Source organism: Poecilia reticulata, chromosome 4 (assembly GCF_904066995.2).
Source record: "Poecilia reticulata chromosome 4, P_reticulata-male-v2, whole genome shotgun sequence".
NCBI classification, from domain to species: domain Eukaryota; kingdom Metazoa; phylum Chordata; class Actinopteri; order Cyprinodontiformes; family Poeciliidae; genus Poecilia; species Poecilia reticulata.
In genome coordinates this window covers 24,757,787-24,783,090 of record NC_088833.1, presented here as the reverse complement: position 1 = coordinate 24,783,090, position 25,304 = coordinate 24,757,787, and the positions used below count along the sequence as shown (strand labels likewise).

Genomic DNA, 25,304 nt, shown 5'->3' with positions numbered 1-25,304 from the left:
TTTTAAATTGATGGCACTGCTATTTTTCATACAAAAAAGAAAGAAAAGTTTTTCTCTCTTGGTTGAAACTAATCCTTTAATTCAACCAACATGTCTTTTCTGACGTGTGATATTAATGCCTTTTGAGTGGCCCAGCCAAAGTCCTGGATTAAATCGGATCTATGGAGGGAGCTGAAGATTAGGGTGATGGCACAGTATCTCTCCTACCTCAAAGGGTTGGAGCTCATCCCCCCAAATTAACCCTTAAAATACCGGCGGGAACACGAAGTTACAAGGACATCAAATCAAGCGAAACATCTTTACTACCTGAAGCCAAAATATGTGTTCATAATGAGCTTTTTATTTAAAAGCACATATATCGGAGCTAAATACATTTAGCAGGAAAAAAAAGAAAAAACAAAAACAGCATAGCTACATTTTGTTTGTACAAAAAAAAGAACGAGATGATACAAAAATACTAATATTGAGTTTCAATACAATCGAGGGTGTATTGTTTTTAATGCACATTACAAACGTAACTATTACAATCTACAATAGTTTCATCTAAATACAAAAGAATCTTGTCAATCGATGCTTTTTAAGCAGCATTTTGTTAAGAACACAGGTCTGTAATTATAGTGGATATATCTAAAACATGTTAAACAATATTTTACAGAGTTCATATTAGTGATCTATACATTATTTATATATTTATATAAAAAAAAATAAAAAGAGTGAGAACGGCTTGGTGAAATTGATAGGACGGACTATACAGTGGAAGAAAAGAAAAGATGTGCAACATAGTGGTGTGTTGTTGGATGAGGAAGTCTGGGTGGGCTGTAAATAAAAAATAAAAAATAAAAAAGCACCTCTGTGTCCGGTAACTGTTAGTGATTACACAGGGCTACCTCTACACATGCAAGGTTAAAGATGCTCCTCAGATAAAATATTAGATCCACAGTTTTTAGAACATTCATCTCGCTCCGCGACACACAGTGGCACACGCCAACGCACACTTTGCACAGCCGACGGCGTGCTTCGTGTGTGTTTTTAACTGTCACACACACACACCACAGTTTTATCAAGAGGGAGTTCCTTTTCACAGGGCACAGCGCTGCTACACACACACGACGTAACATACGACAACAAGCGCAAACACGCGCGCACACACAGACACACAAACACACATGCGCACTGAGAGACGAGCATCCATTGCCGATGACGGATTGGGTGGGTGAACGCTCCTCCCTGCCAGCAGAAGGAGCCTGAATCATCCCTAAAACGATGTGCCAGCTTTAGTTGGAGCTCATGACCCCGTTCTCTATGGTAACGGGCCCCTCTCGCTTCCTCCACCTGTCTGGGATCCCAGGCAGGTGGCCCCCCAACGCCGGGCGGAGGCACGGCGCAGCCACGCCTGCCACACGGCTGTCGAGAAGCTGCTGGGAGGAAAACCTGCCTTATTCCACAGACAATGCTCCCTTTGCCCCCCCTCCCTCCCGTTACTACGTCTACCTTCAAGAACTGCAACGTCCCGGGTTTGGGCTGCACTGAGAGTCGATCGCAAAAAAACAAAAAAACAAAAACAAAAACAAAAAAAAGAAAAAAACATGACAGGCTGATGCTGAGACAGAGACAATGTAAGGCTGTGCACTTTCCAAAAAGAGCTCTGCGAAAGGCCTTTGAGTTTTGCGTCGGTCAAGACGTGACCCCGTCTCAGGGCTCAACGCTGTCAAGTTTTTTTTTTTGTTTTTTTATTCCTTTATCGGCCAAACAACTCAGGCAGCAAGTGGTGATAACGGACAATGAAGTTCAAACAGTGCTTTCAGTTACATATTTCTATCTCGCTTATATTCTCTGCTGCTAACTATTGAAGTTAAGATCCTTCCCTCGGTTGAGGAAGTTGTTGTCCAAGGCCTCACAGGGTTGGGAGAGGAAGCGTCCGTCTCCTCGCTGCTCAGGGGTTTTACAGTCCACCGGTTTCATTCGTGTGGCTCCGCTTCAGTCAAACCTCTGCAACTGCAGTTCCTGCCGTCAGCTCATCAGTTTTCATCGTTTTTTTTTGTTTGTTTTTTTTCTCGTTCATCTCTCAGGTTCTTCTCTGCTTGTGCTCCGACAGACAAACAGATGGGCTCAAATGTTGATTAGTAGTTACCAGTATATTAGGGAGACAACAAGTCTGGGTAGTGAGAGTGGACTCTGCTGTGCAAATCTCAAATCTGACACCCTAGTCCACATGGAGCGGCTCACTGGGAGGATGGTGAGGAGGAAGCAGCTACAGTCTCTTGTCGCTACATTCTACTGTCCGATGAGGGGCTTGGGGTTGGAGTGGGGGAGGGAGAGGGGAGTGATGAGCAGCGCTGCGATCGGCTCCTCGGTCAGGGCGAAGGAAGTGGGCCCTCCCTCACACCATGTTGTGGTGGTTGTTCCTGTCGATGATGTCGGACGAAGGCAGCAGCTCCTTCTTGATCGGGGAGGGCGGCGGCGTGGCCAGCTTCAGCCCCGGCTTGAACAGGTCGGACACGTAGAACACCTAGAGGAAACGGATGCAGGGGAAAAGTTAGGAGGTGTGAAGGAAAGGAAGAGCAAAAATGCCTCTGGGGATTTTCTTCATTAGGTTTCAGTGGATTGTGATCCACAAATTGTCACGACTAAGAAAACTACCACCTAGTCAAATTTTCTAATTTATTGCAAAGCGAAATATAAAAAAATGAATATGTGCAAAGACAATGACAGATGAATGACACTGTACATTGAGTTTTTGACCATCCCGTAAAAAACTCAAAGATCCAATCGTTTTCCACTCACTAAACTCACCACAACTTGGCACTAAGTGGCTTTGCTAGCATCAGATGCTGTTACTGTGTGCTATATTAGGAAGCTATATATGATACAATCAAGCCGTTCATTCAAACTAGCAGACAACAGGAAGGCTGAACATCTTGCGGCAAAGTGAATCTGTTTTATGTTCTCGAGGTTTTAGCCTAAGTTTGATGAGGAATATACTGGCAGCTTCTTCTGCTCTGAATAGTGCATCTCTATTTGGATCAAGGGTGTGGATTTCATTGTTGCTTTGTTCCAAGACGCATCACTTCTAACATGACATCAACATCTCTTTTTACTTATTTAATAATCTGTCATGTTGACTGAGAGCAGCATGTCAAGGCTCTAACAGTGCCCCCCAGTAGTCTGTTGAACATAAGCAGAATTAATCAGAAAGCAGGTCAAGCTGCCAGTTTCACTTTCAGTTTCAAGCATCTTGCACAACATAGTGAAATACTATGTCTATAGTCCAGTCTTTCAAAAGACAGAGTAATGAGGATATGTTTAAAAGAATTGGATTTTTTTTAAAGAAACTTTATATCCTATAGGATGTGAATAATTCAGAGCAATTCAAAAAAGGAGCACACTAAATACACAACCCCTCTTTCTTTTTTCATGATACAATTATTATTATTATTATTATTATTATTATTATTATTATATGATTAAGAGGAACACTCCATGCTGCTGGTTTCCTCAAATTTTCATCCCATTTTGTGCTGTTCAAGTCTGAGTAATACAACCGAGGACATTGAGTCGAGCATGACTCACTCTGAAATATCAGATTTTGGCAATCGCGACATGTCACCAAAGGTAACCTTTACATCAGCACATGAGTTAAGTCTCCTTGGCATTGATGAACAAAGGAAGAGAAATGGAGGGGGGGAAAATCCAAAATGAAATCTCTTTCTGGAATCTCAGCGACGTCATATGTCACACATGAAAACAGCGAGGCATGGACAGGAAGCGTGAAAGCATTTTAAAAGTGAACTCCTACGTTCACGCCCTCGACCCCGGGGTCACCCATAACAAACGGTGGTTTGGCCAGGCACAAAGAATTGGCCGGCGGAGCTGCTTTTCCTTCAAAAGAAGTTGAGGGGAGCGCCTGGCATTTACCATCACACTCTGCCAGGACAGCCGGCTTCGTGAAGCCAGCGGATAAATCCAGCAGGGATTTCACATGCCGTTCCTACACTGGGGAATACCCCGAGGAACCAATTTGACTTCCATCATTGTTTTCTGGAAAACTGCTCAACATGTGGTCACTGATGTATTTATACACTCTGACTACAAGCATCTCATTTTGAAGGCTATGATCGGCACAAAGGGGGCCTTTTCTGCGAGAGCTTGACATTTCCTGACCACGCAGTGACCATCGCTGGAGAACAGTAAGCGATAGATAAGCTGCAGATACACACAGCCGCTGTCACACTTCCCTAAACGGGCTCTTTCACTACGCGGCGGATGGTGTGTGTGTGTGTGTATCCCATGTAGAATATTATGATATGATTAGGAGAGCGGAAAGGATGTGAGTTCATATCTTCCAGAGTCACGCGAGCCTGCATGGGAAACCCTCTGCAGTCGTTTCCCATCGGCGTCCAATGGCAGCCGGGCGCGGTTGCTGCGTCACCAAAACACCAACCTATCGCTCCCCAGCTGCCAGGCTGGAGGGGGGTTATCGTGACCACACCACATCCTGCCGCTGACACTGGCATGCAAAGCCCTGTAGCCCCATTGTTGTCGGGCAAAGCAACTCAGCACTTTCTTGCCTCACACCTGGAGCACAAGAGATGAATCTCTAAAGGTATGAGTAAGAAAGTCTCTGGTTAGGTGCTGAAAAAATGACCCCAGACACATTAAGAGGCTTGAGTCACAAAGGACGTGACTGCACTAACTTTAGGGAATGTACAATAAAAAAAGACAACATAACTAATCAGGTCATTTGTGTGTCTGAGAATAGAACTGTGAACTTGTTTTCACATGCATGTAACTGGTTGTGGGTATGTTTGCAGCTCTAACCCACATTAAACTTGGCTCAGTTGTTGCTCTCAGTTGGCTACCGCACTGTTTCCTCGCTTGACAGGCAAATACGAGTGAATATATCTTACTGCCAAAAAACACTGATGGTGTGGGAACTATGTATCGGGTCTATGTATCAAAACTAAAAGAACAAAATGATGTAAAAGCGATATTGTTATGGGTAATGTCTTAAGTTATTTTATCAGAAGACAGAAGAATTGCTGCTTTTCAAAAAAATAAAAAAAGAATAAGACCATATGGGTTTCTTATTCGTCATATGTCGTGTTTTCTGTCAAGGTTATCCTGAGAATCTAAAGTTTAAATCTATGATCAAAGACTGTTGATCAAAGACTGTAATCTTTAAATGTGGAGAAAATATGAAAACATATTACCAAATAATTTATTCCTTATCTGGAAACATGAAACAAATAGTTTCTGCATTAACCTGCACTGAACTTCATCTCTCAAACCAAGATTTTTTTTTCTTTTCTTTTTGTAAGTGTTTTGCTGAAAAAGCTAGAGGATTGAACTTGCTCATTAATCATTAGTACAACATTTTAGGTTTCAAAAGTGAATATAAATATAAAGTTATATTAATGGGACGTCCAAGCTGCACCCTGCCAATCAGATGACTTAAAAAAGCCTTGTACACTTCCCCCTTTGCTTACAAAAAGGCAACATTTGAAACTAACGCATATTTCCAGTTGCTACAAACTACCACCGCCTTGGGATGAAAACCGAACATATCCCAGGAATTACCCTTACCGAGTCAATATAATATAATATAATATAATATAATATAATATAATAAAAAAAAAAACTACAGTTTTCATATCAGCTTGTTATACTTGTGTTACTATGAAAATAGTAATATAAAAATTGTGCTTTAATCTGAAGAAAAGGCACTTAAAAACTATACAAATCCAGCGGCAGCAGGTCCTTGCCACCCAGGGCTGGAGGGTTGGATCGTGACGCATCCAGTTGAGGAAAGCAACTCAGCACTTTCTTGCCTCACACCTGGAGCACAAACAATGAGTTTTCACCTACGGATCTCTAACCATCATTAAAAATGACCCCAGTCACTGAGAAAGCTTGAGTCACAAAGGACGTGACTACACTAAAATTAGGGGCTGTACAGCCCAACAGCGACGACCACGTCTCTAAGAATAAAACTTGCGTGTAAATACCTGTGAGTGTATTTGGACCTCAACCACGTACTTGGCAAGAAATACCTTCACACTGGTTTAAGGGTTGGTTACCCATATAGAAGAAAACCAAAGTTGAAAAAATTTCCCATCATATGGTTCCTGCAGTTAAAGTTTCTTTTGATATGGAGCAACTTTCACAACTTCTCTTTCTGCTTGCTGATTGGACCGGCCGAAAGCTAACAGAAGAAATTGAGCTCAGTGGGAGAAATCCCAGACGGAGCACTGAAAGAGGATGAGAATCGAGCGGAGTTGTGAAGGAAAGCAGGCTAAAACTGTGCCTGGTACCGACAGTCCACTGGGGAAAATCCCAGGGGAACCACAAAGTGAGCAAATCAAGCTGTTCTAACAATGTAATGTTTATATGTAACTGTCAAAGCTGCCGTGTTTGTGGCAATTTGCATAATGAGATTTTTTTTTATCCAGCTCACAACTGCATCTAACAAAAATAAAAAATCCCCACAAAATGTATTACTTTTACAGAACATCTTCCACCAAATACACATGCAGTTAGAAACAGAGAAGACGTTAAGAGAGAGAAAAAAAAAAATCAGCTTCTGGGTTCTGCAGCGTCTGGAGGTGTGAACTCACGCTTTAGTTCTTCATTTCTCACTTTAACAGACTCGGGGGGGTGAAACATGTGCAGCCGTTACCTGAAGATCTAAAGATGTTCACACCTTGATTTAGGGCTTCAGGGCGGGAGCTTCTAAGCGGCCGAGCGTTTGCACCTCCTCCGTCAGGCCTCCACTCATCTCCTGTCAGGCCCTTTCTGCTCCGCCGCTCGCCAAGAGGCTAACGCAGCCGCGCTAAAGTGCTCACAGATGTGCGCTTCTCCAAAGACCGGGGCCTATCTGAGAGAGAGGGGGTGGGGTGCGGCGGGGGTGTCGGGGATTGTAAAGCTAACCTCACCGCCTTGATCGACACCAGCTTTCACAGCGTGCCTGTACATATGGATATGTGTGCGGATGTGAATAATGTCAGCATTAAGCTGTCTCGCTGCGAGGCGGGGAGGCTTGTGGATTCGGAAGAAACCCACACACTCATCCCGAGCCAAGGCGGAGACAAGGCTCCTCTCTCCTGTCACCTCCCTCCCTTCTGTCCTCCTGCCAGGCCTGCCTCTTCGGAGGTCAGGCTCGCACACACTCAGCGCCATCTCTCTCTCTCTCTCTCTCTCTCTCTGAAAAACGTCATTTTCTCATTCGTCAAGGCCGATACCGTCAACCCCGAGCTGCGCCCAGCTGGCGGTTCGCCGGCTTTTTTTTGGGGGGAGTTTGAGTCTTTCTTTTCTTTTTGTTGCGCTCAGTTTTCTGATCACAAATCCTTTAACACTCCCCCCTGGCATCACTGGAATGCCGTCGCACCGCGTGCGATCCCAACATCTGCCCAGGCGCCACTGCTGAGCTCTCGCTCGATTTTACGAAATCTAATTCTTTCCACATTCTCCATTCCTCGTCCGGGTGCAAAGGTGAGAGCGGGCGGGGGCTGCGTTCGCGCGCCTTCCCGTCTTTTTGCCAGGGGCAGCGTAGTTGTAGCTGGAGCCTGCTGTGTTGATACAACCAGAGCCACCAAATAAAATAATAAAAAAAAAAAAACCTCACCAAAATAATTACCAGCCTCGTTCTGGTTTCAAAGCCTAATCCTTTCTTTCTTACTCACCCTCTCTCTCTCTTTTTAACACCCCGCTCGTCATTCTCTTGACCCATTTTAAAATTTTCCTTGGCTCCGTGTGAGCTTAGAGTAATGATGAGGGTTAGAAAAATCATCTGGAAACCACTTGGATGATATGTAGCTTTAGCAGAGAGGAAGGTTGGAGTGTCTGCGTCCCTGAACAAAGACCCGGCCCCAGCAATGTGTTAGTCATTATGGGCCTCTCTTCACTTCACTACCTGCTAAAGTATATATGTTTATATGTGTACACTTTTTCCACATTTTGTTACAGCCACATACTTAGTGCAGAATTGTGAAGATAAAGGAAAAGATACATTGTTTTAGAACTGGACGATACGGCTGAAAATGTACTGCTGCATCAGTGTTTTGCATCATTCGATAACGATAATTATTAATTTGTATTTGTTTGTTTTTTTTCGTTCAGATTGTTGCTAGGTAACCAAAGGAAAAGTGATTTAGTTGGTGCCACTAACCTCGATTTGCTAGCTGCGAGAGGCCGAGCGGCTAAAACCTTTCCTCTGCCTACATCCCCCAGAATGCTGTGCAGTTCAGTAAAACTATTGAACGCTATTGGACGTAATGTCTATTGATATCGGTCACTTGTTGATTGCGATATATTATTGTTATTGATTTATCGTCCAGCTCTATGTTGTTTTCAAACATCTGAACAAAAAAAAAATTTTTGAAAAATATGTTTTTGGGAACTTTAAAAAGGTTTTCTTCTGGGTTTTCCCTGAGTCTAGTTCCATGAAAAAAGACATGCTACATCTCTCTCAACAATGACTTCCTCACTCTATTTCGTGTCTCATAAAACCACCCAAAGTTTGCCTTATATTCCTCCTCAGCAGAAAGTTTTTTTTTAGCGTGGATTGTGTCAGGCGCAGACTCACTATGCAGTAGGCCACCAGGGCTCCCTGCACAAATCCCACCAGCACATCGGTCGGGTGGTGCTTGTGGTCGGAGATGCGTGACAATCCGGTGTAGAAGGCCATCATCACCAAGGTGAACTGGAGCAACGGGCGGAGGAGGCGAGCGCCGCGCCAAGTGAACCTGGACTGGATGTAGAACTGGAGACAGAGAGGGGAAGAAAATCAGTGTAATTTTATTCAAGTCCTCCTTCATCCATGCACCTGCAGCATGCGTGTGTGTGTGTGTGTGTGTGTGTGGGGGGCGATGTGCGTGCGTGCATGTGTTATTACAGTCTGAGAGGTCTAGACTGAATCAAAGTGGGCAGGGGAGACACATCCACAACACAAGCTGATGCTTGACTGGCTGAGATCCGGACATGACTGATTAATGGTTACACATCGCAGCTGTAAAAACAGCACAACCACAGGGAACCAGTGGATTACACACACATGCACACACACACGCATATACTCCCCCCCCCACACACACACACATTGATGTAAATCTTAAAGAGGGTGTTTCAGCAGTGCTTTTGCTTGTGATGAACTCTGTCTTTTTTTTTTTTTTGTCTTGGTGTGAAGTGCAAATGAAATGGAAGCGTCCCCTCCCCCCCCCCTCCCCCCGTCTGACCCCGCTCCCAGACCCAGACTGCTTTCTGGGTCAAAATAAAAGCTGAAGGGAACCAAAACAGGAACAAGTCAATTCAAGGCCACTTTCAGTCACTTGCTTGAGTGAAAAACATACACATCCTTGCTCTTTTTTTTTTTTTTCTTCATTCACTTAAAATGTAAGAGGTTTGAGGTCGACCCAGGTTCTCTGGACATCCTGTGTTTCTGCACACAGACATGCCCTCAGCTTCCTGTCTCTCACACCTAATAGTCAGAGTTCCTGCGAAAGTCGGCCTGAGCCAATAAGTCATTTAATCCACTTAGCTCACAATACGTGCAGGGAAATACTCCATGGTTTTCTGGCAGACTTCTTGATTCCAGACCCAAACCATCACACTATCACCTCCCTGTGTAGGTGAGACGCTTTTCTAAAAAGCTGTTTTAGTTTCACATCGTTACGTATATTTAAGTGATCTCTTGATCCAAAAGGTTTGACAGTAATCAGGCAGCAGTGTGGGTAGTGACACAGAGCTCAGCTTTCAGAAACGGATCAAACACAATTGATTCAAAATGTGGTTGGATTAGTTAAGATGTCTCTTTACTTTATAAAATAAAATTCAAACATTTAAAAACTCCGTTTTAGGGCTACAACTAATTATTTTAGCATTCAGTTCAGTTACTCTAATGACTATTCTTGTAACTAATTGATTAATTGTATGAAAAAATAATAGCAAGTTCTGCTGATTTTTCATTTAAGCCATTCTGTACAATGTTAGAAACACATTAAAAGATGCAAATAAACAAATGACTTGATTCATATTTTAATGGGAAAATAAATATTTTATTGCCTGATGTGTAGGCGTAGGGGGTTATGGTCATTTAAAAAAAAAAATCTGTCTACTCCAGTTAACAATTAATTGATTACTAAATTCAATGACAATTAATCATGATTAATTACTATTAATCACAATTAGATCGATTAATAGTTTCAGCTCTGCTCCATTCTACAGGGTTTTGTTGTCTGATCTTAAAATGTGTTTTGATGACATGAAACCTTAAAGTTGCAAAGGAAACAAAGAAGAACTCTGTCAGGGGGACAAATACGTTTCTCTGCACTGAAGGTGTGGCTGTAAATCTTCCATGTATTTCCTCTCCGGTACTAAATTATTGTTCTGCTCCCAGACCCGGAGGAAGCGATCCCGCCCATGCCTTCTTGTCTCGGTCTCCTCCTCCCTGCGATGTTTAGACTGCAGGCTTCCTTTGCTGCGGTCGTCAGGTAGAGGGCCTGGGCTCTCGATGAGGACTTGAGTCACAGAGCTTCCCGCCACCCGCGGCTTATGAAGTCGAGAAGCTTCGTCGGAGATTAAAGGTGAAAGGAATAATGCCTTGATCTTCGTCAAAACAAAGGCTTGCACTGACCTGCCAGACAACAGCACCTTATCTACAGTGAGTAGACCCAGATGGCCCAGCTAAAGCCTGATTCAGCAGAAGCTGAAAGAAAGTCACGATAAGAGAATCGACAACCGTATGAAAAAAAACAAAACAACAAACATGTCCCTTTTAAAACTCCACATCTTCCACCTATAATTTGCCTCCAATAACAGGATCCTAGGAACGCGACAATGAAACGCAACAAAAGGAGCCCCAGCAGATTCCCATGACACCGGCGACCCGGGAGCGGCAAAGAGCCTGGCGGTTTCCGAAAGAATCCAGCTCTGCCTCCGCTGAGACCCGCTCCCTGAGGGGTCTCTGCCGCTCGGACTCAAAGTCCAAAGTGTTAAACGCGCTGGGAAGCACAAACAAACACAACAAAGCGAGAAGGAATGAGGACGCGGACTCGCTTCACATGCAGCTCTCTTCCACTCTCTCCTCTTTGAGACGAAAGAAACATAGCAGAGCCGCTCGCATGTCAAACGCAAATATTGTTTCCTGTTTGACAAAAGCGACGGGCCCCGCTTGCTACCGGATGGCGTGTACTTATGCTAATGTTGCGTGCAGATGAGAGAAAAAGCAAGCCATCCCGAATACACGCACATGGCTGTGGTGCTGCTGTGCGCCGTGCCGTGTGGTCTGTGCCAGTTATCTGTGTCGTTTCAGAATGAGCTCGGCTCCGACCACGGCGGCCTGACAAGACAACCGGGCAGGAAGCGAAAAGCTTCAGATTTACAGAGAAGCGGTGAGGAAATGACTGTTTGATGCTTTCTGAGCAAAAACACGATCAGAGAATGAGGGGAAGAACCCAACTTTTCTGGTAGGGAGAGGGGAGGAGGACTTGTTGAGCATAAAACAAAACTGATTGCGTGCTTTGAAAAATTCTGATTTTCCAATTCACAGAAGGGACCCTTCATCATAATTTTGTTTACAGGGATTTCATAATTCATTTCCTGTGTTGTTTCTGTTGTTTTCTTTATTTATCTTGGATATTGAAAATGTCTTCCAGTTCCAGTGTCTAAATGGTCATTAGAATTTAAATTTTGTTGATCTCTTAGAACGCATCCTTGCCGTCATTACCATTATATCACTTGGTCTCAAAACAACAATATCATCGTTTATCACAATAAGTTCTGGGACAATTTATCATGTAGCTAATTTAGTTATGGTGACAGGCCTAACTGCTTATAACATTGTCAGTTGTCACTTTTGTACTTGAATTGTAACAAATTGAACAAACTTCAATACAGTTGTATATTTTCTAGCTGCAGGAGAGACTTAAAAAGACAAGCTTAAGTTTTAATTATTAGGGAATAAAGTGGATGTTGTACTTGTTGACCACGACAAATATATATAAAAAATAAATAAATAGGAAATAATAAAAGATCAAATAGATAGTGCTCAAAATGTAACATGATCCAACAGCTTGCAGAGCTGTTTTTAGCAGCAGTAAACTAAAGTAGTCATTTTCTGTACAACTTTCTCAGCTCTTCACATTGTTGTGATCTGTTCTGTTCCTCCAGAACAGACTAAACAAAATTGTTTGGTTTGCCATTTTGCAAACTAAACCTTGCTGCCTTATTGAAGAATTGGGGCTTTTCTCGTTCAACTCTTTAATATTTCACATGCTAACTGTGGACAACAGAGTCTGAATTGTGGCTCTTGGGTCTTTTTTATCTTTTTACAATTTCTTTGAGCTCTGCAGGGTCTGAAATCAGGATGAACTTGCTGGCACACCAACTCCTGGGAAGATTAGCTGCTACGGTGAATGTTTTGTTGTTGGGAATACTTTTTTCTACTACGTACTTCAGCTGGTTTGGAAGTAAACTCATAATCCATTTGAGAAATACTGTTTACTATTTTTCCTTTTAACTCCTTCGGAAACCGTCAGGGTGGGCTTTTTGTTTTTATACATGACTGCATATTGAATTAAAGCTGCACTATGAAAACCCAAAGAAAGCTGTTCTAAGATGACTTCACGAGAGAGGGAGCCAGGTCTAAAGTCACGTGACTGGTTTTCAGCTGGCACAAACAAAAAAGAATCCAGCCAGTTTCTGTTTCCACAAAGAATGCCTTCGCTCTTGGCTCTTTTTTTTCCTGGTTGGGTTATGTACAATGAAATGTTCTCTAAAACCTGTCAGGGCTCTTCTTTTCACCCATCAGCTGCTCTCCATCCCCTTGTTTTGACCAACCTCCTCTGGCCAGAGTCCTGGGGTTTGCCACATCTAGAGCATCGGTCTGACTAGTGTGTTAAGCTGTGGCCTGGATGCAGCACATCTCCAATCCCTCCCTGCTCTTTTTTTTTTTTCCCTCCTGTCATTTTATTTAGCTCTACTCCGCACTCTGCCCAGAGTGTGGTTGTAGGTTCACCCAGAGGCCGGGAAATACCCACAACAAGCCGTCTCACCATGGCGATACGCGACAATAAACCAAACTTAAAAACGTCAATCCGGTGTGAGAACCGGGGCTGGCCTGTCACCACGGTACGCCAAGCTGTAGCATTTTGTCATGTATGCATCGACTGCACCAATTACTGCAAAAAAAAAAAAAAGAAGGCGTCCGTGTCGATTACCAGTTCCTGTCTCATTTTGGTGCTCTAAGCAGACCAGACAAGTCACTGCTGGTGTTGCATAATCAGCTGAATGACAACGGTATCAAGTGGCACACACTTGCCTTTTTCACTTTGGAGTTTAATCAGCAGGCGACTGAATTTGAGCCCCCCCCCCAAACTCTGTTTCTGTAGTTTCGCCGATGTGCAACAAAAGCGATCCGGCTAAAATTTCACTGCGAATTGGCAAAACGACCGCTTCCTTGATTTTATGTCTTTTCCTCGTAGGCACATAAAGCGAGGTTAAAACTTTCGCTATATAAACATAGGAACAAAAGAGACGCTCTTGATTTAGTGTGAGCGGCCCCCAGCAAAAAATGCTCAAACCTCTCTTGCCTCTAGATCGTAAATTGAATTTAAGTCTGAACATTCACTGGGCTAGTTAAAGTTCAGGCTTTGATCTGACTGTAGCCCAGACTGTATATGTTTAAGGTTGTCCCAACCCTGGAACAGGTTTTGCGGTTTTCAGGTGACAAGAGAATAAATACATAATAATAATAATAATAATAATAATAATAATAATAAAAATCAACCTGCAAAAGTTTTTCGGCAAAGGACTGTAATTAAAACCATTAGAGGCCTGATTCAGCCCCGAAGCTCTGGGTCTCACCTGACACCCACAAGGTTAAAGGGACAGGACAGGAAATGAGCATGCAGCTGCCCTAAAGAAAACAGGTGGAGAACACTCATTCGTCTCCTCGGGGTTCAAAGGAAGCATAAAAACGAGGGAGGAGACGACGTGATGAAAGAATCAAAACAATATTTAGTTTGAATCCCCTAATCAGAGCCCAGCCTTCTTTTCTTCTCATGACTGCTTTTAACAATGCAACGCTTTGTTGCTGTTATTGTCTGCCAATGAAGCCGCAAGCGCTTGAGAGAAAATAATGATTACTTACAGCCAAGTAGAGCATACTAAACAGGGAAAAGGAGGCATGTCCTGAGAAGAAGGATTTCCTGCAGAAGGAGAAAGAGATTATTTTAAAGCCCATTGTTTTTTTTTTTCTGTTTAGATGTTCGAGGAGTGCTTTCGTGTGAATGCACGGTCGCATCTTTACACACCTGGCTTCCTGCACTTCGCTCTCGTCCCCGGTGCAAGTGTAGTTGGTGATGTATCCGAGGGAACAGTTGATGGTGGAGAAGTCCGGTTTGCAGACGTCTAGGAAGTGGGGTCTCATCCGACCCACCGACACCTTGGCGATGTCCGTGAACGACTGGCTGACGGCACAGCCGAACAGAAACACGCCTATCTGCAAGACGACGCGCAGGGAGGGTCAGATATATGCGGAATGCATCGCAGTAGAGCAGAAGACAAAAATTACACACAGTAGAACCACTGGGAACTAAATTAAATTGTTTTAGAGAGAAGCGTTTTTCTTTTACGGCCGAACCTGACAACAAGTGAATAACAAAGGTTCCGCTCTGAACTTTTGTATGTTAAAAAGAAAATATGCAATTAATTGTATTAAAAATGTTAGCGCGTTAAATTCTATGTCCCAACCCTGGAACAAGGGTTGGGACCTATGTCTATGTAACTAAATAAGTCAAATGAATGTGTTAAAGTCCTGGCCCTCCTAAGAAACCGATTTATAAGAGAGAGTTTATAAGTTCTTACGCAAGTTTCTCATTTCCAGTATCTAGACTTTCTGTCAGCAGGGGATTAATGCGCTGCTAGGAACTTTATCACTTTATCGCTAACTGGTTCATTGACGTCTTCAGATAACCTATCTGTTTACATCAAATGTTTCTTAGAGTCTTTTGAAAATACCAAAAATAACAAGGCTTTGATTTTAATCAAAGCAGCAATCACGCTGACAAACGTGGAAATGCATTGTTCTCGTAATTTCACTTCCTCCAGCACCGCTGCTGCTGCAGCTCGCTCTCCCTCAGTGGCACAATTACCATCCGACCTCTGATCTGCAGCTGAGAAGATGCTGTGTGTGCGGTGGGAGTTCAGTGAATGGCATTTGAGCAAAACCCGAGCTGACCTGTTTGTAGAGCGCCGCCACGTAAGAATTTCCAACAAACGACTTGGTTCCCACGTGCAGCTGGTGAATCCTGAAGCATTCTCCGATCACAATCTAAAAGAAACAAATTGTTCATGACGGTAAGACGAGTGCTTGCCCACAGGTAGAGAATGGATTTACATGCAAGGCATTATGAGGCACTACGACATGTTAATGTTTTAGTACAAATCATGCAAAAAAAAAACAAACAAAAAAACCCCAACAATTCAAACTCATTTCCAAGATGGGGAGTGAGATTTAGTAGACGGTATGTAAAGAACAAACAGCAGAAGATGAACACAGAAAAAAACACATATATTAAGCATGGCCTGCCTTTCCATTAGGCAGTTTGGGTAGATGGAGGGAGGGAGAATGAAAGGACTTTGCATAATGATGAAAACAATAACAAAAGCTCAGATGTGGAACGGGGGGAGGGGAATGATCAAAGTTCAACAAATCACTATGACTGGGGGGGTATATGAATCAGGCTGACTAGACTTTGATATAAAATGGGGTTTATGATATGTCATCTGCTACATAGTTCAAGTCCAGCGGGCCAAACCGTGACTTCTGTGGTATTCCAGCCAGGTGGTTTTAAGTAGCGTCGGGCCTCATGGAAAGAACCTCAGCTGCTCTAAGGGGACTCAAGCCGAGCCAAAGCTCAAAGCACAGAGACATCAGTCAAATCTTTACCAACCAGAGGAACCTGCGGACCGGCTACCCTTCCCTTCCAAACACGTCTTCACCTTATGAAAATGTTTACCTGCCCACCTGTATCCCAGCAGACAGCTGCTGCTCTGGCATTTTGACACTCCCTTCACAGCCAGTCGCTCTATGAGCAGTTTATATCTTAGTGCTTTCGTAAAATTGCCACCCGCTGAAAATGTCACAGAAGATGACGTGTTCGCAAATACCGTTTGTTTAAACCATGGTGTTTTTGAGATTAGAAGTCTTCTAAAGAGATTAGAAGAACAGGAGGTGTGGGTTTCGTCTTGGCAATGGGCCGTTAGATTCAGCCTCTCTTCGGAGCAAATCTGGATTTATACAACATGAAGATACTATAAGAGTTATTTACAGGAAGTAAATGTCATGACCCTTATAAATGCCCCTGAACTAAAGCGCCCAGTTTCTCTGTACTGTGTTCTTCTGATCCACAAACTAAATGATAATTCTCGCAACTTAGACATCAAAAAGGTGTCCATTGTCATCTGCCTATATGCCGTAGCCAGATAAGTCTGATTTCTCTTCCATGACTTTAGAGAGTTTATACAATTGTGTTCCTATAAAATTCTTTTTAAGCTGACTATGAGACAAGCCGGGTTAATGGAATATGAATCCTGCTGTTGAGTGTTATGTTTTTAAGTTTTCAGTGTCGATGTCCCAGCCTTTCCTCAGCACCGTGTGGGCAGATAACTGACTCATACCCAGCAGAAACAAACAGGATGGTGGACTTTGTGTGTCACTGAATCGCTCTGATCAGAGTGGAAGATTAGAAGCGCGCACACTAGTTTATTTGGATTCTCAGCATTTACAGGTTGAGCGTCGGAGCAGACACATCATACGCTTCGAGCCGAAGTGGAATCTGCTCTTCTACACCAAGTGCATTTGTGTACATGCGTGCATCTGTGTGTGCGCAAGCTTGTTAGCAGGAACGGTGCTGGCATGGCAGTAGACGCCACTAATGGAAGACAGCTGTGTGAGACACGCCAGCTTTGCCCACATGTGAACATGCGAGGGGGGGCTAACTAGCCCACTCTTACGCTCCTGCTTTCAATAAGCAGAAGAGCTGAGCTGGTATTGTGGTACAGTGTATATAAATGTGTGTGTGTGTGTGTGTGTGTGTGCCCACTAAGGAGATCGCAACGAGACGCCGGTGAGGCGACAGCTGAGCCTGGGAAACCCTAAGTCTGGGGACTGTAAACTTCACCTACACTAACAATGTGGCACCAGTTGATTAGAGTATATTTCCATTACGCCTGGCCCCATCATAATTTGCTCACACGGCATTGGAGTTATTCTGTTTTACTCAAGTATGAACGCAGTAACACCAACAAGAGCTTCATGCTGTGAGACACTGCGGCTGTCATTAGCTGTTTCCATTAGAAATGCAGCAAAACGTTGTCAATATTCCGGTAACGCTAAAAAACCCCCCTTCCACAATTTCGCAATTGCTGTGTTTCCACAAAATAAAATAAAACGCAATTAAAATCAAATGTGAGGAAGTTTGTTCGTGATAAGTCATTAAAAAACATCCTACAACTACTTCTTGTCGTCTACTTCGTGGTTTGCGCCAGTAGCAACAGCCAGTTGTTGATTACATGACTCGTGTGATGCGAAAAAAAAAGGGTTTCCACTGTCAAATAAACTCATTTCTATATGACCAAAAATCCATCTCATCCCAGCTCCAAAATGTTTTGTAAAAAAAACAAGACTTTTTCTTTCTAAATTGGAGTGTTTCCACTAAGTCAATTTCATTTCTAAATGTCAAATGGTCAACGGAAACACAACCAGTGAGCCTCCAACGTCATGGGAGAAAAACAACATCACATTTAACCAAAGCACAGCGTGGAGCACCGGAGATCACCATGGGAACCAGCAGCCTCTCTTTGGTCCATGTCATCTAAGTTAAGCAAACACCTAACTCTTTAATCTCACTACCTCTGATGACAATAACGTAATATTGAAAAAAAAAAAACAAAAAAAAAACAATGACTCAAAGCAGCAGTTGAAGAATAAAGAGTGAAAAGGAGATGGAGGTGGGATACATGTACGACCCATTTACAGTGTCCAGCAGAGGTTTTTCCACATTTATGTTTTATTGGGATTTTATGTAACAGAGCAAAACACAAAGTAGTGCATAAATCAGAAGTGAATTAAAATCAGAATAGAGTGGCATATATTTTTATGGACAGGTGTTCATTTCATTCTGGCTTTTAAGGATTGTTGTTCAGCTGGATGCTGAACTTCCACAGTCTCACTTTTTTTGTACGAGTGTTAGGGCCATAATAATAATAATAATAATAATAATAATAATAATAATAATAATAATAATAATAATAAAATTTAATTATGAGAATAAAGTAATAAAATTACAAAAGTTTAAATAACACAAGAATAGAGTTGTGATAATATGAGAATAAAATCCACATTTTGAGAATAAAGTCATAGTAATATGACTTTATTCCCAGTTTTTTTAGTTCTTATTTTTAGTTTAGTTTTGCACCTAGTTTTCTTTCAGGTTCGCCATTTGTGGCTTTATGTCTTTGCTCTGAATTTTATTCTAGATTTTATTTGGAGTATCAGTGTAAAGAGGGTCTGAATAAAAAACACAGGTCCCACAGGACTTTCAAAACAGCTTCTCTGCCACTATTATGAGCTATTTTGTGTTAGTCCACTACATATAATCCCAAATATGTTGAAGTTTGTAGACTTAAAAATAAATAAATAAATAAATAAATAAATAAAATATGGGTATTATGCAAGGCACTGTATAGGGGTGTTTTTCTTTTTAATTTTATATAACAAATAGCTAAGATGCTTGATGAGAGGAATCTAGGAGTCTGAGAAGAAGGAAGCAGCAATCAAAGGGAGATGTTATAGGGTCGACTTACAGAGACGGTGCCAATAAGAATGCCAACGCCACAAAGCACGGCATCACTAATGGTCTCTCCCTCTTTTCGGGGGAAGCGGATGGACTCGTCCGAACAGTAAAACCCGCGCTGGTATGGCTTTATGGTGCTAGTCTCAATGATCAGGAAAGGCAGGCTAGCTACAAAAAAAGACACAAAGAAAGAGAGAGAGAGAGAGCAAGAAAGAGAGAGAGAGGGAGAGAGAGAAGGACAGGAAGAGAGGGAGAGAAGAAAGAAAGGCATAAACGCCCCAGGTCAGTGACACAGACATAAACAGGACAGAACAGGAGCAGCACAGGGAGCATGCTGGCACCAGGGGGATCATGGGATGTCAGAAAAAGGGCGGGGCTCGAGGATGCCATGGGTTGACACCTCGGCTTAAAGAAGTGACAGTTTTTCAAAGTGTGCGGATAAATCTGGAGTTTACAATGAGCATCGGATAAAACTTTTGCACCGTCACTCCTCCGCAGCTACATCATGAGCCTCGAGCCCTCCCTGTTTCTGTTTCGATTGCTCTCCACGGCCGGTAGGTCTTTGTGGCATCAGGAAGAAAAAAAAAAAGCCCAAAGGTCGGTGCCGGGTCGGGTCAGGGCGGGGCGGGGGGGACTTACGGACACCATGGGCAGTGTCAGACCAACAGAAACCAGCACTGAAGAGGGCACGGTGCTCCTCTTGTAGGGGTATTTCAGGCTGGAGTCACTGCAGTAGAACCCCCTCTGGTATGGACGAACAGATGAACGATGCAGAACCAGGCTCGGCAGCATAGCTACATACACACACACACACACACACACATACATATGGATAGAGGTATGAACTCACACATACACACACGCTTTTGTGCAGGTCTGGCTCTGGACACACCTAACAGGGAATTTATTCAGTGTCAGATCCACTTACCTGTAAGCTGTTGGGAAAAGAATACCGTTAAAACACACATTAACACATAAAACCTTCACACGCGTGTTTGAGCTTCACTTTAAAAAGCTGTTGACTCAGCAGACTTTCTGCTGCTGCAATTGTTGACAAGCCATTTAAGTGCTGAAGTTGATCCTCTACGATCCCTCCCCTCTGACTGAACAAACAGACCCACGGGCCCTCCTATTAGGACGACAGAAGCTCGTCGACACGCGAGTCGAGCCACGACGTAACGGTTTAATTTGATAGAGATGAACTGAAGCGAACGCTGCAGTTCACTAGGTCTTTTAGAGAGAAATCCAGGCATCTCTGGTGAGGATGTGCAAAATGCCTTCAGGCGTCTTTTGTCTGTTTCCAAAGCGTTGCGAATTATCTAGGAACTTCTCGTTAATAACCCACAACTTTCTGTTTCCCTTACGTCTAAATGAGACGTGACACAGTGTCATTTCTCCTGGCCGCCGCCCACAAGGCCTGAATGAGAACCCACATTTATCTGGCCGTCACATACAGTGGTTAGATAAGACTCAGACTGAGCTTTTTTGACAACAAACACTCCAGGTGGGTTTAATGTGAAACAAAGGATGGCTATTTGGACAAGCACCTCGTGTCCACTGTGGACACTGTGTTTTGTTCTATCCCAAAGGTACTGGGGACCCTGTAGGGGCACAGAGTGTCACGATTAGTTTGAATTACCAGGAAATTTTACATACAAAGCTGCTGGCCTTTGGCGGAACGAAAAAAACCCCAGATAATCACTGGGTTTTTCAACTTGAAAACAACAGAAACAGTTCACCAGACACAAAAGTCAACTTTCATGCATGCTGGTTAAATAAATGTTATTTTTCTGCGAAAAGACCCGAGGAAAAAATATATGATTCTGGATAAGTCTAAAGAAATGAGACATTATTCTCTTAAACTTTGTGCAGTGCTACAGAAGAAGCAGTCCTATTGGCTGAAAGGGCTTGTAAAAAAAAAGTACCAATAATGGTGCCACTTCTGATTAAAAACAGCTTTTCCTTTTATTATCCTGTGAAATAATGTACAATAATTAAAGGCTGCGGTTTAAAAAAAAACCCAAGGGGAAATACAGTCTTGAGAGGAATTTATTTTCAAGCTTTATAAGTATTTACTAAGAATGCTGACAAATCTGTCCGCTTTTTTTCCCCAACCAATAGCTCAGAGACTAATTTGGAGAGTTATTGTGTCTTATTTTCTTCTAAAACCTCTTTCAAACAAAATTTCAAGAAAGAAAATGTATGACATGCACCAACACCAATACGCGCACAAACAGACACACTAATTAGTAGAAAAAAAAAAGAAAAAAAAAACATGTCTCCAATAAAAGCGAAACGCGTACAGTCGAACAAACTCTGGCCTGGGCCTCAGAAGATTTCCATGAGGGATTTAAAAAGTGTGAAACCCAAGAAAAACAAAAGCAAGCCCACCCGAGTCTGGAACATTTTTCGCATGAGAACATGTTTTGGCGTGGATGCGCGTGACCGTAAGTTACTCATAAAAACAGAGCGAGCAGAAGACACGAAGGCATCCCGACGAGCCACACGCAGACACACCAGTATATACATTCGATGTCTGCCCAGAGAGAGTGTCTGCCCACAGCTGTGTGGTTAGTTCAAATCACACACAGGGGCTTTCTAAGCATTAGAATTAAAGTCAGAGATCTGATCATGAAAGCACCTAATTCGGCCAAGAACCGCATGTGTCGTCTACGCCAGCGATCGGACTGGAAGATTATGTTGCAGGTTTGTTCTGTGAAAACACAACACGCACCAGAAACCACTCAGATGAACATTTCTTAAGCGCGCCGGTGAGACGTGCGCTCTCAGCTCCCAGACTCTCATCCTGCTACCGACGGAGAAAAGGGGATATGTTGTCTCAGGTGCGTACCACATCAGTGAGTGGACGCTCAGGCTCTGTCAATAGTATTGTGGCTAAAGCCCAAAGGAAAATAAAGTGAAACCTGATGTTACGGGCAAATCTAATTCGATGATAATGAGTTCTCGGGTGTGGATGTGGAACGGGAGATGGAACGGACCACTGACCACAAAGGGGGAAAACACAGAGACACACAACCATGCGCCCAACACACACTTCTAGGGAGATTTTGGCTTACATAATACTGGGCACCCAGAAGGAACCAACTCATGCACGGGCTTCGACATACAAACTCTTTGCTACGAGGCAAAGTTGCATATGTTGATGTCAAGGAGATCTTAAGTGGTAGTTTTTGGTTAGCTTCTTTAAAAAGGATAAACTACTTGGTATATTTCCTAAAGCAAATGAATCTTTCCCTTCATCTCCAAATCTAAATGTTTCCAAAGACCAGGTCTCGCAAAGAACAAAATATTTCTATAATAAGAAAGAAAAGTGTGGTTAAAGAAATGTAACCAGTCGACAAACACACCTAACAATGATTTCAGGAATGCCAAGCTGCTTTAAGCTAGACATTCATCCTCTTCTGTCTCATGACTTTGTCAAAAAAGGAGCAGAAATACCTGGACGTCTCAGTGTAAGTTAAAACATCTCAGTCTCTCTAATGTTTCTCTCCGCAGTGGTTACCAAAGGGCAAATGGACGGGATGGTCATTCAGCCAGACACCTGCATAAACAGTATGCAGCAGAGGGTTTCAGTAAGCTTGCTGGTGGGCCCACACAGGGCTGGGCCAGGCTTTGGTGGTGTCTGGGAACCAAGCTGTCCACACACCATGCAGGGTTAGCTTTAGGTGAGCACAGAATCACAGGCAGACCAAAACAGGGCAGGACGGTGAGCAGAACTTAAGACCGGCTGATTCTACAGCAGATATGGGTTGTATCTTCATGTGTGTGTGGCTTCATTTGTGGCTCAGTGACACTTAGCCACAAATAATACCGTAGACAAAGCATCTACTATGCACATGCTGAGATTAAAAGAAGTTTAGAGATGGGACTGCACTTTCTCTCATGGAAATCTCGAAAGGATTTTCTTCCTCTGGACCCTCGCCATCTTCCCCGTCCCTCGGCTACTTCTGGAGGGGGGATTCAAATGCAAATAAGCAGAAGTGAAGAAAAGGTCAGAAACACTCAGACGTGAGCACATACACGGCAACCAAGTAAAGGCTTCGCCGATTGGAGAGCACCATGGGAAACTCTGACGGGCTGAACAACTGAAAGAGTAAAGTGAGATCGAGCGGCCGACCATCGCGACACTCTCTATTGATAATTAGTGAAAGGCTCTCTGTGTGCACGCCACCCGGCCCTGAGATGCCAAGCTGTTTCATTCCCCCGGCCCTGAGAATAAAACAGCCTGTTATGTGGGCATTCTCCTCATTCCTCAGTCTGTCCATGAAGCTCTTCCTGCTGAACGTTGTTGACTCTGTCACATCCGACAGGGGAACACGCGGGTTTCTGACGCTCTTATGATTCCATTTAGTTTAGGTCCAGATTGGCTGGTCCGAAACTAAGAAGCGAATGGTTAACATTACCAAACTGGGCCTAAACTGTAGTGAAACAACCTACAGTCTCAAAATCGTAAAAGCAGTTTACGCAAATGTTTATTTTTATGCACCTTTAAGCTGTTGTGAAATGTGAATATCACGGTTATTTCCAAAGAAGATTTATTTACACGCAAATTGGAGGTAGGAGGCGGCGCACCACTGATTGTCTTCCTGCTATAAACATGTAGTGAGAAGAAAATAATATTTTCTATCAGAATAACTGCCTAATAGAAAAGCGAAGCAGTGTGAAAAATAAATAAAAACAGTTTTGACCAAAAATCCTTCACATGTTCTCTTCCGTTTTCCACAGGAAGAACCTCCTACATTCATTTTCTGTGTAAATAATTATACAATTCTCTTCAAATAACCATCCGATTGGAAATGTGATGATAATTTAAGGGTAGGATAGTTTGGCGATTATTCTTGATTCCACTCAAATCACCTGTTAGCTTTCTCCTTCCTGGGGAACCAACTAATCTGACTTTATATACATCAAGACACCAAAAGTGTTTCCTACAACAAGTAAGACAGCTTATAATGTTTAAACAGATCCTGAATCATCTGTTCACGTTTGTAGTGGCGTGATGAAATATGACCTCTTTTTTCAGCAGGAGAATAAAGGACAAGTGACCTTCTGAGGGTCCTGTTGACCCAAACAGAGGAAGAGCGAGAGATGGGGGCGTGTCGGAGGGGAAGAGAAAGAAATGGGCAGGCCTGTTGGCAAAGGCTTGTGGTCCATCACTGAATTAAAGAGGCATTCACTTTACTAACCCCGTCATATAGTCAGGGACATTTAGGAATGATTCACATTTCTGGAATCCTCAAAGAAAGGGGAAAGTCCAGTTTTGGTTCCACTGTGCCCAAAGAGGAAACCGTTTTCTCAACCCATTTACTTGCGTTGTTCTGTTTCACTTTGTCGGGAGATCTTGTACATGCCGTGCTTGTTGGGGCAAAATGAGCCTTACGAGTTATCAAGCCACCGAGGTGCTTTCAAACGCCAAAAACAGGCGCCTGAGAATAATCAGAGCCTGCAAAAATCTGCAGAGGTCCTAGAGGTAGAAAGGGGGTTAGGCCAGAAAGTGACTGTCCAAAGTGGGTGGCTTGTTGGGTTTGGGAAAAGTTCTATTTGCCTTATCAGATTCCGACATGCATTTCTCTCTTTCATCCCATGAGGAGAATCACTGCAGACCGCTAAACACTACATACCGCAGGTCAGAGGGAGGCTTTTCTCTTTGGCTGCTTGAATTAGTGTTTTTATTGCCGAGGTCACGGCAGGGCCTTCATGCGTGAGCAATGGTGGGCGTGTGTGTGAGTGTGTGAGTGTGAAACCGCCGCATTTATTTTCCATCTGCAAATCCGCTCACATGTTCATACCGGGCCGCCTGTAGTATTGTGTGTGCATGTGTATGCACGCTGTGGGCTTGTGTATGCTACTAGCAGTGCTTGTTTGTGTGTGTGTGAGTGCGTGTGCATGCATGCATTTGTTTATGCGACAGGATTATCCAGCAGGGCCTACTTTTTGATTGGCTTTGGGGTTAAGTTTAGTACAGTAGGTTAGAGGTTCTATTGCTGGAACCAGCAGAGAGTAACAGCGTGTGCCTAACTCGATGAGACCTTTGGCTTTTGATTTAAAAACATCTTCATTACGTTTTTCTGCCCTTTTTGTGTGTGAAGAAAGATCAGGAGGTCTCTATTATTTAGAGATTTATTATATAAGAGGAAACAATAGCCATTCTAATGCCATCTAACCCTCTGCGTCCCTTTCAAAGGTTAATTCCTCCTGACACGGAACTAATGTCCCAGTAGAAACAACACCTGACTGTCCACACTGCTGACCTCTCTCGACTCACGCGTCACTCTCTATTGACATTTTAATGTGCTTCCATGGCTTCTGGGGGCTGAACTGGAATGATATTGTGATTATGGTGCCCGAGCCCTATAGTCACCAGTGAGTGAGAGGTGAATGGGAGGCGGAGCAGGCCGGAGGAAGAGGTATTGTGGACCAGGCTAATGGAGG

The 25,304-nt window shown here is 43.2% G+C and overlaps 1 protein-coding gene across 2 annotated transcripts in view; it reads right to left on the bottom strand.

Annotated features, from left to right (window-relative positions):
- Positions 1-318: 318 nt before the first annotated feature.
- plpp3 (phospholipid phosphatase 3) overlaps positions 319-25,304 on the bottom strand; it is a 37,210-nt gene continuing 12,224 nt past the window's right edge. Inside the window, exons 2-7 of one of the 2 annotated variants that reach the window (XM_008407385.3) lie at positions 19,491-19,645; positions 15,233-15,325; positions 14,307-14,494; positions 14,144-14,201; positions 8,582-8,758; positions 319-2,509 (exon numbers count right to left, since the gene is read on the bottom strand). In XM_008407385.3, coding sequence (XP_008405607.2) covers positions 2,381-2,509; positions 8,582-8,758; positions 14,144-14,201; positions 14,307-14,494; positions 15,233-15,325; positions 19,491-19,645 — 800 coding nt within the window. In that variant the 3' untranslated portion in view covers positions 319-2,380. Of the gene's footprint in view, positions 2,510-8,581; positions 8,759-14,143; positions 14,202-14,306; positions 14,495-15,232; positions 15,326-18,861; positions 19,020-19,490; positions 19,646-25,304 lie in introns of both variants that reach the window. The other variant, XM_008407384.3, reaches the window with a different exon arrangement.